We start from the raw sequence: 15,375 nt of genomic DNA on the forward strand, positions 1-15,375 counted from the left end.
CATAATTAACCTCAGTGTGTGAAGAGGACTCTCCATTTACATGCACAAATTGGAGTCTATTAGATAGATATGATACAAACCACTGCAGCACAGTACCTGTAATACCTACAGCATGTTCTAATCGCTCTAATAGGATATTATGGTCGACAGTATCGAACGCTGCACTGAGGTCTAGCAGGACAAGCACAGAGATGAGTCCACTGTCAGAGGCCATAAGAAGATCATTTGTAACCTTCACTAAAGCTGTTTCTGTGCTGTGATGAGCTCTGAAACCTGACTGAAACTCTTCAAATAAGCCATTCCTCTGCAGATGATCTGTTAGCTGTTTGACAACTACTCTTTCAAGGATGTTTGATATGAAAGGAAGGTTGGAGATTGGCCTATAATTAGCTAAGACTGCTGGGTCTAGAGATGGCTTTTTGAGTAAAGGTTTAACTACAGCCAGCTTGAAGGCCTGTGGTACATAGCCGATTATTAGAGATAGGTTGATCATATTTAAGATCGAAGAATTAATTAATGGCAGGACTTCTTTGAGCAGTTTTGTAGGAATGGGGTCTAAAAGACACGTTGATGGTTTGGAGGAAGTAATTATTGAAGTTAACTCAGAAAGATCAATTGGAGAAAAAGAGTCTAACTTAACATCAATGGTACTAAGAGTAGCTGTAGATAATATTACATCTGTGGGATGATTACTGGTAATTTTTTCTCTAATGATAAAAATTTTATTTGTGAAGAAGTTCATGAAGTCATTACTAGTTAACGTTAAAGGGATGGTTGGCTCAACAGAGCTCTGACTGTTTGTCAGCCTGGCTACAGAGCTGAAGAGAAACCTGGGGTTGTTCTTATTTTCTTCAATCAGTGATGAATAGTAAGATGTTCTGGCTTTGCGGAGGGCTTTCTTATAAAGCAGCAAACTATTTCTCCAGGCTAAATGATTACGAGTCATCTGCTTTAGGCTACGTGTTTGAGAATTATACCACGGAGTCAGGTACTTCTGATTAGAGGCCTTAGTTTTCACAGGAGCTACAGTATCCAGAGTCATACGTAGTGAGGAGGTAAAATTATTAACAAGATAATCGACCTCTGTTGGAGTAGCGTTCAGATAGCTGCTCTGCTCTATGTTGGTACAGGGCATTGAAGATGATAACAGTGGGTGTCTGTGAAGGTTCTCAGTCATCCAGGTCATCGTAGTCAAAGGAGCTTGCAAAGAAAAGCGTCTGGACTTCTTTAAGTTACTTGAAGACGTTTCACCTCTCATCCGAGAAGCTTCTTCAGTTCATAGCAGTTCATAACAGTGGGTGGATTATATTCTTAAACTTAGTTACAGCGCTTTCAGAAAGACATCTGCTGTGATAAAGTCTACTCTCCACTGCTGTGTAATCAATTACTGTAAATGTAAATGTTATCAGGAAATGATCAGACAGGAGAGGGTTTTCAGGAAACACTGTTAAATGTTCAGTTTCTATGCCATATGTTAAAACAAGATCTAGAGTGTGATTAAAGTGGTGGGTGGGTTCGTTTACATTTTGAGAGAAGCCAATTGAGTCTAATAACAGACTAAATGCCATGTTGAGGCTGTCATTTTTAGCATCTACATGGATGTTAAAATCACCCACAATAATTATTTTATCTGAGCTCAGAACTAAATTAGATAAAAAGTCTGAGAAATCAGACAGAAACTCTGTGTAAGGCCCAGGTGGACGATAGATGATAACAAGTAAGACTGGTTTCTGAGTTTCACAGCTGGGGTGGACGAGGCTAAGCATCAGGCTTTCAAATGAATTAAAAGTCTGTCTTGGTCTTTCATTAATTAATAGGCTGGTGTGAAAAATTGCTGCCACACCTCCCCCTCGGCCTGTGCTTCGAGGTTTCTGGTAGTTAGAATGACTCGGGGGTGTTGATTCATTTAAACTAACATAATCATCCTGCTGCAACCAGGTTTCTGTAAGGCAGAGTAAATAGATTTGTTGATCAATTATTAAGTCATGTACTAACAGAGACTTGGAGGAGAAAGACCTAATATTTAATAATCCACATTTCACTGTTTTACTCTTTGGTTCAGATGTGGATACTGTATTGTTCTTTCTTTGTGATTGTTTATGTTTAAGTTGTTTGTTGCTGGTTTTTAGTTTGTTTTTTATCTAAATTTGTTCTGTTCTTTTGTTTTGTTTTGTTTTTTAAAAAGATAGTTAAATTCAATTTATTGTGGGTACAAATTAAGTCATTATAAGAGAACTATAGATTATTAAAGCACCCGGCATTCAAAATGAGGGTTGTGTACAGAGTTAGAAGTACTGTGGAAGCTGGAAGAGTGAGAGGTGCCTAAAGGAACAGTTTGAGGAACATTTTGCTGCTAATTAGGTTAATTAGGCATCAGAATGTTCTTCAACATGTGTAAAAGTGTGAAGACTGTAAATATCTCATAATATCTATACCAGTATAAGATTCCAGACTAAGACAGATACCAGTACTTGGTGATTTAAAAAATTGCTTTATTGTCAAATTCATTTATGCTCTGCCCAACACTGTTTGCACAAACAACAACACTGAAAATCTGAATTAAAAACAGGATTTATTCTGTCATTGAAATCACTGCATGATCTCATCCACAAAGCGTTGTGCGATCAGCAAACCAAAACTTCTATCATGCAAAGAAGGAGCCATAAGTGGACATCATCCATCTTCTCTGGACCAAATGGACAGAGCCAAAGTGGAAAACCCTTATGTCCATCTGTAGTCATGAATCAAATTTTGAAATTCTTTTTGGAAAACATGAGCACCACATCCTCTGGACTAAAGAGGAGAGGGACTATCTGGGTTGTCATCCAGCACTTAGTTCAAAAGCCTGCATGTCTGATTGTATGGTGGTGTAGTATCAATCAATCAAAACAACACAGGTTGACCAAAGTGCTGTACATAGTAAAAAAGTAAAAAGTAATGCCTGTAGAATTGGCAGCTTGCACATCTGAAAAGGCATCATCAATGCTGAAAGGTATGTAGATATGTAATAATATTACCAAATGTACTAATTATTATCTTTTAAATTATATTGCTGCTGATATTTTATTCTTAATGATTTGTACCTGCTTGTTTTTTTTCTTATTTGTATTTAAGGTGAACTGATGTTGTGCTACTGGAACCATAATTTCCTTGAGGGATTAATATTCGAATCCCTCTATTCTAATAAGAATAGCATATAGTTAGGGCTGGATCAGGTGACCCTGAATCCTCCCTTAGCTATGCTGCAATAGGTGTAGGCTGCTGGGGGATTCCCATGATGCACTGGGTGTTTCTGCTTCACTCACTATGTGTTAATAGACCTCTCTGCATTGAATCATACTTGTTATTAATCTCTGTCTCTCTTCCACAGCATGTCTTTAGCCTGTCTTCCTTCTCTCACCCCAACCGGTCGCAGCAGATGGCCCCGCCCCTCCCTGAGCCTGGTTCTGCCGGAGGTTTCTTCCTGTTAAAAGGGAGTTTTTCCTTCCCACTGTCGCTAAAGTGCTTGCTCATAGGGTTCATATGATTGTTGGGGATTATTATAGGGTATAATATAATAATCCTTATAAAGCGCTTTGAGGCAACTGTTGTTGTAATTTAGTCCTATATAAATAATAATATAAATAAAATTGAATTGAGTTGAACTGACTGAAAAAGCAAATTCAAGAACTCGGGAGAGTTTCATAAGGAGTGGAGTAAGGCTGGAGTTCCCACGTCACCACGCACTGACATCTTAAGGTGGGGGCTGCAGTTGTTATTTCTAATATCAAATCACTTTTTCAGAGATAACTGGAGGAAGAGTTTCGATGCACAGAATCCAAGTTGTTTGAAGTACAGTATAAGTTTACTCACTCTGTGATGATTTGTCCTAAGTCCCCAAACCATTACCGAATAGTTTGCTGACCGTGACATCACCGTGCTTGAATGGCCAGCCAGCTTAACCAAGCTAAACCCTACAGAGCCTAGGTAACCAGTAGGCGGACTGTACTGTAAATCTTTTTTGATTGGTCTTATAAATACATTTCAGAAATACCTTTCGGACTTTCATGAAATAAATCATAGTCATCAAATTAAAACAAAAAGAATTCACTTGACATGTAATATAGATTGCATAAAAAATGAGTTTGCTCACGATGTTCTCGTTTCTTCATATGAGTTTGTATTGCAAATATTAAAAAATGTTCTGTAAACTCCGTACCAGTTGGAGGCAGCACTGCGCCAGTTTGGGTTTTTTGTTTGGCCCGAACATGAGGAAGAAGTAGAAAGAAAGTGAGGAAGTGAGGAGGTGAGGAAGTGGACCTGCGGGGCTGCGAAGTGGACAGCAGAGTTTCGTGGCGTGTGCTGTCAATAGAGCTTTGTCTTTTTCTTTAGCCAATCTTTGTTGTCGTGTACAGGATGTCTAAGAACACGGTGTCCGACCGCTTCAGGAAAGTAGATGTCGATGAATACGACGAGAACAAGTTCGTGGACGAGGAAGAGGGAGGAGAGAATCAGGGCGGTCCGGACGAGGCCGAAGTGGACTCTCTGCTCAGACAATATCCTTTAAGTTGGCTGCTGTTCTGCTGACGGCACGGCGAACAGTGATGCGTGTACGTGGACAGCTCCGCTGTTTGAAGGGCAGAGTATCGGTCCAGTATCGGTGCTTCTCGGTACCCGTTTTTATATGGTTAAAATAACGTTCCGGGTATTTACAGTGACATAAAGTTGACGTTTCTGTGACATCCTGTGTGCAGTTTGTTGCATAGGAGCCTGTGAAACCTGACTTCCGGGTGTCAGTCACAGGAGGGTGTGGTTTTCTGTGACTTTTTCCTTTTTAAGGAAATGTTTCAGCCCCATTCTTTGTCCGTGTGTCGGACTGTGTGTATTATCAGAATTGTCATGTATTCACGTTAAAGAGCTGCTGTTCGACTGCAGCCCGTGTAATAAACCGGATTTCTTTCACCTGCAGCTTTCCGCGCCTTTAAAGGCCTCGATGAAACCAACAGCAGTGCTTTAAGGTGAGCTCGGCTGCATAGAGAACAGGCTGAGGAGCTGTGCAGGAGGACCCGCTGCCTCTACTTTACCGCTGTCGTTTATGGAGCACCATAGAGCAGCGGTCTCCAACCTTTTTTGCGCCACGGACCGGTTTATGCCCGACAATATTTTCACGGACCGGCCTTTAAGGTGTCGCGGATAAATACAACAAAATAAAACTAGTACCGGTACCGAAAAAAAGAAGATTTATTCATAACACACGTGAAAAGACCCAGGAAAACAGAGTAAACGATAAAAACGATAACAAAATAACGCTGAAAACCGATAAAAACCCTGAAAACTATACATTTCACACCTGAGCCTCAACTCTCACGGCCTGGTACCAAACGACTCACGGACCGGTACCGGTCCGAGGCCCGGGGCTTGGGGACCGCTGCCATAGAGTAGTCCTTTTACTCTGAACTAGGGCTGCCACAAACGATTATTGTGATAGTCGACTAGTCACCGATTATTTCTGCGATTAGTCGACTAATCAGATCATCATCCACTGGACGTAAAACGTACAGCTTATTGCACCAGCAGCATCTGCTCTTATATAACTATCATTAGCTTACAGCTTGAAGTGTTTCAGGTATGTGCTAACTAAAAATAAAGACAAGATGATAGTTTATTAAATTTTTTTTTTTTTTTTTTTTTTGTGTCCCGTTTGGATCTTTAGCCATCAGAATTGTTGTCTTAAGGCCAAGAAAGATGCCAAGCGGATTTATTTTACCAAGTGGATCATCATGGCCTTGCCATATTGGTCCATTTGATTGACCTTTATTATAATTATGAATTTATTTTATTTTCGGTTGCTACAAACGGGACAGACGTGACTGGGGGATAGGACAGGGAGAAAGAATGAAAGAAAGAGAGGGAGAGAAAGAAAACCAAAGGGGAGAAGAGACGGTGAGAAGGGGGGGAAGAAAGAAAAAAAACAAACAAAACACCTGGATCACCTGTATGGAGAAAAAAAACAGAAGAGAAAGCAAACAACAAAGAGCAACATAATAAAAACAGCACCATCACAATAAACTAGCTAGCAGTAGATAACAGTAGATACTAAATAATAAACGATATTGTGCAGCACGCAAGATAGACAGCGCACAATGTGCTTTGAGGCAGCAGCCAAGAAAGGTGTAGTCCGCGTCTGTGAACACCCGTGTGTACACCTGTGTGCACACCTGTGTGGATCAGCATGCTTGTATTCCAAAGGTTTCTCCATGTAACGATCTGCTAGGGAGTGTGGGGAGCCATAGCCCCGTCCACCAGGGTATGAAGCAGGTATGGAGGAGATCCAGGCCCCAGATATCCAGAGGCCCCAGAGTACAAGGACCCGAGGAGGACCACCAAAGAGGGGGGAACCGTGCCACCCTCCTGGGAAGAGCTGAGTAGAGCCCCAAACGAGAGGTCACCCCGCAGCTACGGAGCAGAGGCCAGAGGGGGTTGCAGTGGCGTGCCCGCGGGCTCTGCCGGCAGCCAGCTGTGCCAGAGAGGACCGAGCTTCAGGCCCAGAGGCCTGAGGGTATCCCACCCCCCGGAAGGAGCCCAGCCGGGCCACAGGCGCCCGGCCCCACCAATCGGCCACCAGGAGTGAGCCGGTACATGCATGAGTGCCCAGCCCCAGACGACAAGGACCACCAACACACCAACGTCTGAGGGCATCAGCCACCGGCAGGGAGTGTGGTGAGGGGAGATAGGCCTCCGTACTTTAGAGGGCCTGAGATGTACCCAGAGAGGTTGAGTCTAAGACCCAACCTGACATATAGACACAGACGAACAGGCACACGCGGACACAGACGTGCATTCCCACCCCCATATACACAACCAAATACTCGGCACTCACCCAACGTGTAGACAGACACAAATAGACACTGCACAGACAGTCGCACTCCCCAAACATACTCTATATCCCAGGTCCAGGTATCCCCGCCCTCAGAGGGGAAAGCCGCACCTAGACCCAGGAGATGTAACCCTTCTCTCTGGGGCGGAGGCAAGCAGACCACCTCCTTATCTGCAGTAGCAGGGAGGCCCCGCATCCCAGACCCCAGTCTGACGGCCAGCACCTCCTCCCAGCCCCCCAGCCCTGACGGCTAACAGAACCGGGGTGAGTGAAGACCTCAAACCTCCCTACGCCTGCTCATATGTAGTGTTGCTGTGTGCTGTTCTAAAGTGCATTTAAAACTCAGGAGAGCATGGTACTAGCTTCCTCTCAGAGAGCAGCACGGCTCCTCCCGAAAACCCTTAGTGTCTATATGAATTTAAAATTGAGGGTAGGGCACCAGCGCCAGAGGTGGGTTGGAGTACACCGACCATCCTCTGGATGCTGTAAAACGTGCCCACCCCCACGGCCCTATATGTATGTGTTATGTGAGAGTGTGAGTAATGTGGATGTCTAGGTTGCAGAATAAAATTGAGGCACAGGCGGCCAGAAGGGGACAGAGGGGGAGTGCCTCCCCTGCACCCTGGTGACATACCTGCACCCCAAGCCCTGCGTGTGTGGGTGGGTGTGGTAGAGCGGGAATAGGGAGGCGGCTGAGGATGGGGAGGGAAGAAAGGGAGGGGCAAGCGGCCCCTCCCTGGGGCCAGCTCCCCCGCTGACCCCAGTAGGCACCCCCACACTCTTATTAAAGAAAATCCACTCTTATTAAACTTTTAATGAAATTTGCAGATTGTCTCAGTGGAAACTCAGCCGTCTGCTCCTTCATATCTAAAATATAACAGGACACTGGAGTAAACTCTCGAGCATCTCACACTTCTGTTTAATCAGTTGTCTGCTTGACGTTTATTCAGCTGTGTGAAAACTGTAACTTTAATCTCAGCCAAACCGATTTACTGAGGAACAAACAAAACGCTGAAAAAAGACAAACAATAACATTTTTAAGTTATCTAAGTGACTTTTATATCATGTTTAACCTGAGTAGCGAAAGACCGCGGGGGGTTTGAGAACGTTGTGCCAGGAGTTGAACCTTGACCTCCTGGCCAGCACATCTCCGAAAATGTCGGAGCACTTTTGCAAATATGTGATGTCTTGATAAATCGACCAGATATTTGAGGTTTACACAGCTGCATTCTCGCCTGAAAATATCTGAAAACTTTATTTTGTGACCCAGAAAGAGTAATATTAAAACTAAGTAGCTGCCGCCATTGTTGGAAACTGTAATTGGCTGGGCCGCGCTATGAATTCTGGGATAGGTTGGGTCATGAAGGATACACCCGACCCATCCTTCAAATCTGGGGAAATTAAGGACGCATTTGGAGAAGTCTTCGAGTTTGGACAGCCTTTGTCGCGTCGCTGTAACGTAATAAGCCTAAGCCTCTGAATTTGGACACAGCTACGATACCGGAGACTAATTTTTCCTCGGTGTTTAACGGCAGCTTGCATCCTTGTAGACGCAGTGCTGCCATCTTCTGTTTCAGTCTGTTACTACACTCTTAAATCCTACTACTTATTCCTGCGTCTTTCAGGATCTTGCAAAGCTTCAAACGACACGTCGACTACTAAATTAGTCATCAATGATTTTGATAGTCAACGAATCGTGGCAGCCCTACTCTGACTCTTGACTTTGTGTGCCTAGTTGTAAAATTGAGTCACAGAAGTCTTTTTTTTAATGTTATTTGTAATGAAACCTGCTGTTTGCTTTAGAAACAGTTTACTCCTTGTTTTGTAGTTGTACTTTATAGTGTCTATAGTGTATACTATATGTGTATTCATTTAAAACAGGAAGCACAGGTCGTGTATCTCCATCTCTGTGTTGTCCTTGACTGATATTTTGTAAGGGGAATCTGAATGGAGCTCTCAGTGCTGTCCTAAAGAATCCTCCAATCAACACCAAGAACCAGAATGCCAAGGTATCCGTGTTTTTATTCAACCTGCCTCTCTACATTTATTTTCAATTCACTTCAATTTCATTTATACACTACCAAATCACAACAACAGCCTCCTCACGATGCTTTATATCGTAAGGTAAAGAATCAAGACAACAATAAAGAGAGCAAGCACTTGGTGACAGTGGGAATAAAAAACCTCCCTTTTAAAGGAAGAAGCCTCCATCAGAACCAGGCTCAGGGAGGGCCAGCCAGGATGATCTAATATCGTCGTGTTGGTGTTGTTCCCAGATCATCATGAAAATGTTGTTCCAGGTTCAACATTGCAAGTGACCAGTCACATTGTTGTGACGTTATTCTTTTGCGCACCAAGCCATTCGTGCATTTATGAAATTCCAATGTTGCAAGGACAATATCAATTCAGCCTACCGTTTATTAAACGGTCAGGGTCCGTTGATCGGCGGACAGAGGCGGTTTCTTGCAGCTTAAGTACAGTTTTTTGTTTTACGGCGGTTTTTCCCGTCGCAAAAGTATGACGTCACAACATTCTGATTGGTCACTTGCAATGTTGATCCTGGAACAACATTTAGTATGATGATCTGGGAACAACACCAACACGACGATATCAGATCGTGCGGGCCAGCCAACAGCTGCGATACTCCACAGTGGCATTTAGCTTCTCTGAATGTGGTTCTTTATGTTTTCCTAAGAGATTTAAATGAAACATAATCCAAGAGTAACGCTTCAGTTTTAATTAAAAGGTTTTCATAGAAAAGCTCCATTAACTGCTTAGGAGTTACAGCCATTTTTATAGGTAGTGCACTGTTTCAGGGCCCTGCTCAACTTTGTATAGATGGTTCATTCTCAGTACTTTGTTTCTTTATAAAGTACTGAGAATGCAAGAAACACTTGCAGACGGTGGCTGCCTGGAGTTTGGTTGTCATCAGAGAGTAATGTTAGTAGGTTTGCAGTAAAACAATTTCCACTGGGCTGGATATTCTGTTGTTGCTGAAAGGTTATTGTGATCATCCACTACTGTTTTCATCTGTGGATTTCAAAACCTTGTTTTACCAGGCTTGCCATTTCATTCATTCTTTTTTTTTTTTTTTTTTCCTCTCAGACTGTCGATGTGGCCACTTCTTTAACCACGTGGAAAATTAATCGGTTCTACAAAAGTAACCGTGTAACACTAGCTCTTGAGTAATTACTGAGAGACTATCTCAGATGTATCTGGATTAAGGGCCCAGTACACCTGCTGCAACCTCATCTTACAGTGTCACTTGTACTTATACCCGCCGTTAAGGCTCTGTAATATTCTCCTGAACGATAGGTGTTGACACTCAGTCAGTATCGGCACATAAGCGCTGCTGTAGGAGAAAAAGAAATCAAAACTGGAGGCAACACTTTGCCAAGTGTTTGTTTTGGGGTTTTGTTTTTGTTTTCTTATATAGCCATTTGCATATTGAAACTAAAATTAGTCATTTTTGTGTTTGCATGGGTTTTTTCAGATCTTAATATCTCGTGAGACTTGCAGCTAATGTTCTTGAATGGATCATTTTAATACTGTTTTAATGCATTTTGGACCTTCCTAATCTAAACTGCAGAGGTTTTCATAAAGTGTTGGGCATCAGTGTCATGGTAATTTCAGGCTTTTAATTGTTACATTGAAATATTCTTTTTCCAGGGTTGAATGATTGCACATATGGGCTCAAATGTATACATCAAAACATTTTCCTCTCCTTATCCAGTTCAGGGTTGCAGGAGGCTACAGCCTGTCTCAGCTGCCACGGGGCAAGAGATGGGGCACACCCCGGACAGGCTGTCAGCCTATCGCAGGGCTAACACAGGGAGACAGACAGCCATTCACTTTCACACCTATAGTCAGTTTAGCATCACCAGTTAGTCTTTGGACTATGGGAGGAAGCCAGAGGTAGCCCACACTGACATGGGGAGAGCATGTAAACTCAAAGTAGAAAGGCTCTGGCCAAATGGATTCAAACACAGGACCTGGGATTGAATTGACCTTCTTGCTGTGAAGCAAAAGTCCTAACCACTGTACCCCCATGCTGCTTATATACTAATATTTGGTTAACATATTTTGGTTGCACCTTGACAACATGCTTTTGGTAGCCATCAATAAGCTTCTGGCATAATTCTGGACTGATTGGAAACTCTTCTTGGCAGAATTGGTTTAATTTGGTTAGTTTCCTTGCATGGACCTGACTTAAGTATATATACTTAACAGACCATCAGAGCATTATATACACCTGCTATTTAATAATATTTCTTATCTAAATAATTTGACTTAACAAAACTTTATGAAGAACAAAATATTTTAACCTCACACATAATACTAGCCAGGCCCTTGTAGTCAGTGTGACCAAAGGTAGCATAGCTACCATTAGCTCTCCCCCAGCAGGTTGTCCCTAGCAGCCGGGAAAACAGGATGGTTGGTTGATGGTGAGGAGCAAGCGTAGTCTCTCTATCAATCAGCTATGTACCACAAGCCCTCAACTGTTATTTAAAAAGCCATCACTTGACCCAGCTGTCTTAGCTAGTTATAGGATCATCTCAAACCTCTTTTTATTGCAATTTTTTTCAAAAACACAGAAACAGCACAGAAACAGCTTTAGTGAAGGTTACAAATGATCTTCTTATGGCCTCTGACAGTGGACTCATCTCTGTGCTTGTCCTGCTAGACCTCAGTGCAGCGTTCGATACTGTCGACCATAATATCCTATTAGAGCGATTAGAACATGCTGTAGGTATTACAGGTACTGTGCTGCAGTGGTTTGTATCATATCTATCTAATAGACTCCAGTTTGTGCATGTAAATGGAGAGTCCTCTTCACACACTGAGGTTAATTATGGAGTTCCACAGGGTTCAGTGCTAGGACCAATTCTGTTTACATTATACATGCTTCCCTTAGGCAGCATCATTAGAAGACATAGCATACATTTACACTGCTATGCAGATGACACCCAGCTCTATCTGTCCATGAAGCCAGATAACACACACCAATGAGTTAAACTGCAGGAATGTCTTAAAGACATAAAGACCTGGATGGCCGCTAACTTTCTGCTTCTTCATTCAGATCAAACTGAGGTTATTGTACTCGGCCCTGAAAAGCTTAGAAATATGGTATCTAAGCAGATTCTTCCTCTGGATGGCATTACCTTGGCCTCCAGTAACGCTGTGAGGAACCTTGGAGTCATTTTGACCAGGACATGTCCTTCAACGCACATATTAAACAATCGGAATACTTTATTAATCCCTAAGGAAATTATGTGGGTTACAGTTGCTCCAAGACAGTAACAGTAATAGACTAAACTAATTACATGATACAATATGTTACAAAGTTTAGAAATATAAGAAATAGCTCTAATATAAACAAATAGCTCAATTATAAATATCAATAATATATGATGGACATTTAACCTGTGAACTTTGTCACTTGTTATTTTACTGTAGAGCGTGTGCAGCAGTGTGTAGCTATTGCAGTCTGTACTGTGCATTAGATGGAGGAGTTGTACAGGGAAATGGCCACAGGCAGAAATGATTTCCTGTGTTGTTCAGTGGTGCATTGTGGATAATCTTAGTCTCTCACTGAGCGTGCTCCTGTGACTAGCCAGCACATCATGGAGTGAGTGGGAGGTATAATCCAGCATTGTCTTCATCTTGGATGATAGCTGCCTCTCAGATACCACCTTAAGGGAGTCAACCCTAAACCTGCTGCCCCAGCATGCAACACCATAGAGGATAGCACTGGCCACAGCAGACTCATAGAAAATCCTGAGCATTGCCTGACCAATGTTGAAGGACCTTAGAGACGACTCTGGCCCTTCCTGTAAAGTACAGTGATGTTTTTTACCCAGTCCGGTTTATTATCTATGTGTACTCCGAGGTATTTATAGTCCACATGCATTGAAACAGGGATCACAGGTTTCCTGGTCCTCCTAAAGTCCACAATCAGTTCCTTTGTCTTTGCCACACTAAGCTGCAGATGATTCTGCTCACATCACGTGACAAAGGACTCGACCACAGCCCTCTGGCTACTCTGACTCATCATCCCTGCTGATGCATCAAACCACCGCAGAGTCATCAGGAGACTTCTGAAGATGGAGGTCTCTGTGCAGTGAAGTGTGTGGTGTACAGGGTGAAGAGGAAGGGGGAAGGACGGTCCCCTGTGGTGTTCCTGTGTTGCTGATCACCTTGTCAGAAACACACTGTGGGAGACGTACATATTGTGGTCTTCCTGTCAGGTAATCAACAATCCAGGACACCAGAGAAGCATCCACCTGCATCGCTGTTAGCTTATCACCCAAGAGGGTCGGCCTGATGGTGTTGAAAGCACTGGAAAAGTCAAAAACATGACCCTCACAGTGCTCGCCAACGTGTCTAGATGGGTGTAGACGCGATTGAGCAGATAGATGATGACGTCCTCAGCTCCGAGAAGGGGCTGGTAAGCAAACTGAAGAGGATCCTGACGTGGTCTGAGTATGGGTCGGAGCTGGTCCAGGATGAGTCTTTCCAGGGTCTCCATGACGTGGGATGTCAGTGCCACAGGCCTGTAGTCCTGGGGTCCTCTTCTTGTCTCTGTCTTAGAGATAGGCTCAGCGTAGAGCTGCTACCCCTCCACATTGAAATTAAAGGTTTCCTCTTTGATAAAGCATGCAGTTGGGGCTGGATCAAATGAACCTAAATCCTCCCTTAGCTACCCTGCAGTAGGTTTGGGCTTCCCGTGATGCACTGAGTGTTGACTGTGCACTGACTATATGTTTATACATCACTCTGCATATGAGTTATTATTCATCTCTGGCTCTTCTTCCACAGCGTTTCTTTTTTCTGTCTTCCTTCCCAGCCCTCCCTGAGTGGGATTCTGCTGGAGTCATCTTCCTGCCAAAAGGGAGTTTTTCATTCTCAGTCTCCTCACAGTGCTTGCTGTTTTCTTTGTATTATTGTAGGGTCTTTACCTTGCAATATAAAGTACCTTGAGACAACTGCTGTGAATTGTGGCTATATAAATAAAATTGAATTGAAATGATGTGAGAGAGCTCAGATGTCTTGATGGAAAGTGTTCATTTAGGTACCTGCTTTTTAATATGCAGTATCCTCCCCCTCTTTGTGTGTGTTGGTGCATAGGAGCGAGCAGAGCAGCTGGTGGTCAAAGTGTTGAGCAGCTTCAAGAGCAGTGACATAGAGAAGGCTGTGGGCTCTCTGGACAAAGCAGGAGTGGATCTGCTCATGAAATACATCTACAGAGGCTTTGAGAAGCCCTCTGACAACAGTAGTGCCGTACTTCTGCAGTGGCATGAAAAGGTCAGTGATTTCTGTTAATAAACATCAAGCTAATACAATCTTAGAGTGGAAACTGTGCTGAAATCGAAACCAGTTTCCATTAAGTGGTTAGTGCCATGTTCACAAAGCCAGAGCTTTGATCACAATCACAGACGATTCCCTCAAATCGTAATGCAGAGAAAAGTTTATGGACGTTTCTTTTCTGCCTGATCTGTGCGTCCTCAGGCCCTGGCAGTGGGAGGAGTTGGCTCTATCGTGAGAGTCCTGACTGCGAGGAAGACGGTCTGATGTTCGCCGAACCTGCAGCGTCCAGTCACACGCCACAGCTGATTGTGTTTCTGAACTTCTGTCTTTATATGGGACTTTTTTTTCCAACTGCTCTTCTTTCTACTTTTTTTCTACTTTCTGGATTTCACACACATTTCTAGGATTTCAAAGTGCTGGGTGTCAGTCAGGCGGCAAGGTGCTGGCACCTCACACAATCTGTTTGGCATCCCTGCAAAGAGACCTCTCACTCAGACGCAAAGCAGCTCTGCAGCTCCTCCTTTAAACAGCTTCCCGGCTGCTCTGCTGGCTCTCGCACCATTTGCTCTGTCTTCTCTGCATCTTTCCCCTTTTCCTCTGGTAGAGTCGGACTCATCCAGAGGAAACGTTCCTGTTTACCCTCAACTTTCTGAAGATGTTTGTCCACTTTTTTTTTTCTACTCATGCCAAAACTGTGTTTGGTTCAGCCTGATTCGTGGCTGTTCTTCTTACGTTGATTCTTTGTATATTTGAAACAACAAAAGAATAAAGAGCCGAAGCTGAACACTTATCTTTTCTGCTTCTGTTGAATCCTTTTATACATCTAAAACTACTGTAGTTGTTTTGCTCACACATTTGAAAATGATTTTGTATTCTGCTATTATCACAACAGCAGGATAGTTGTTAGTGATGGGACGAGCAGAGCCGTCGGAGTGTGTCGAGAACTCCGGACGGTCTCTGATGAACCACCTTTTGAGGCTTTCTGCTTTATGGGCGAGTGATGTCAGTGATGACTTTGAGCCAGTGAAGTATTAGACACGATATGCCTGTAAATAATGATCGTGTTTACTATAATATTCATAAGTTTTATTTCAAGTTTAAGTGTTTGTTGTGCACCAAGCTAGAGTAAAACACCATCTCATCTATGGGTGTCATCTAGATGTGAGACTTTATAGGACTGTTTTACTGGTGCAGTCTGGCTTCCTCAGTGC

General features: G+C 43.2%; 1 protein-coding gene across 1 annotated transcript; it reads left to right on the forward strand.

The window, feature by feature from the left end:
• The first annotated feature begins 3,402 nt into the window (after window positions 1–3,402).
• On the forward strand, window positions 3,403–14,954 carry LOC146366354 (actin-related protein 2/3 complex subunit 5-A-like). The gene is made up of 4 exons (XM_084912051.1): window positions 3,403–4,534; window positions 8,792–8,865; window positions 13,985–14,161; window positions 14,366–14,954. Exons 1-4 carry the CDS (start codon window positions 4,396–4,398, stop codon window positions 14,426–14,428), a joined length of 453 nt encoding a protein of 150 aa, XP_084768177.1. The 5' UTR covers window positions 3,403–4,395; the 3' UTR covers window positions 14,429–14,954.
• The last annotated feature ends 421 nt before the right edge of the window (window positions 14,955–15,375 follow it).

This window comes from Perissodus microlepis, chromosome 18, assembly GCF_051167445.1.
Source record: "Perissodus microlepis isolate ML-2025 ecotype Zambia chromosome 18, ASM5116744v1, whole genome shotgun sequence".
In the NCBI taxonomy this organism is placed as follows: domain Eukaryota; kingdom Metazoa; phylum Chordata; class Actinopteri; order Cichliformes; family Cichlidae; genus Perissodus; species Perissodus microlepis.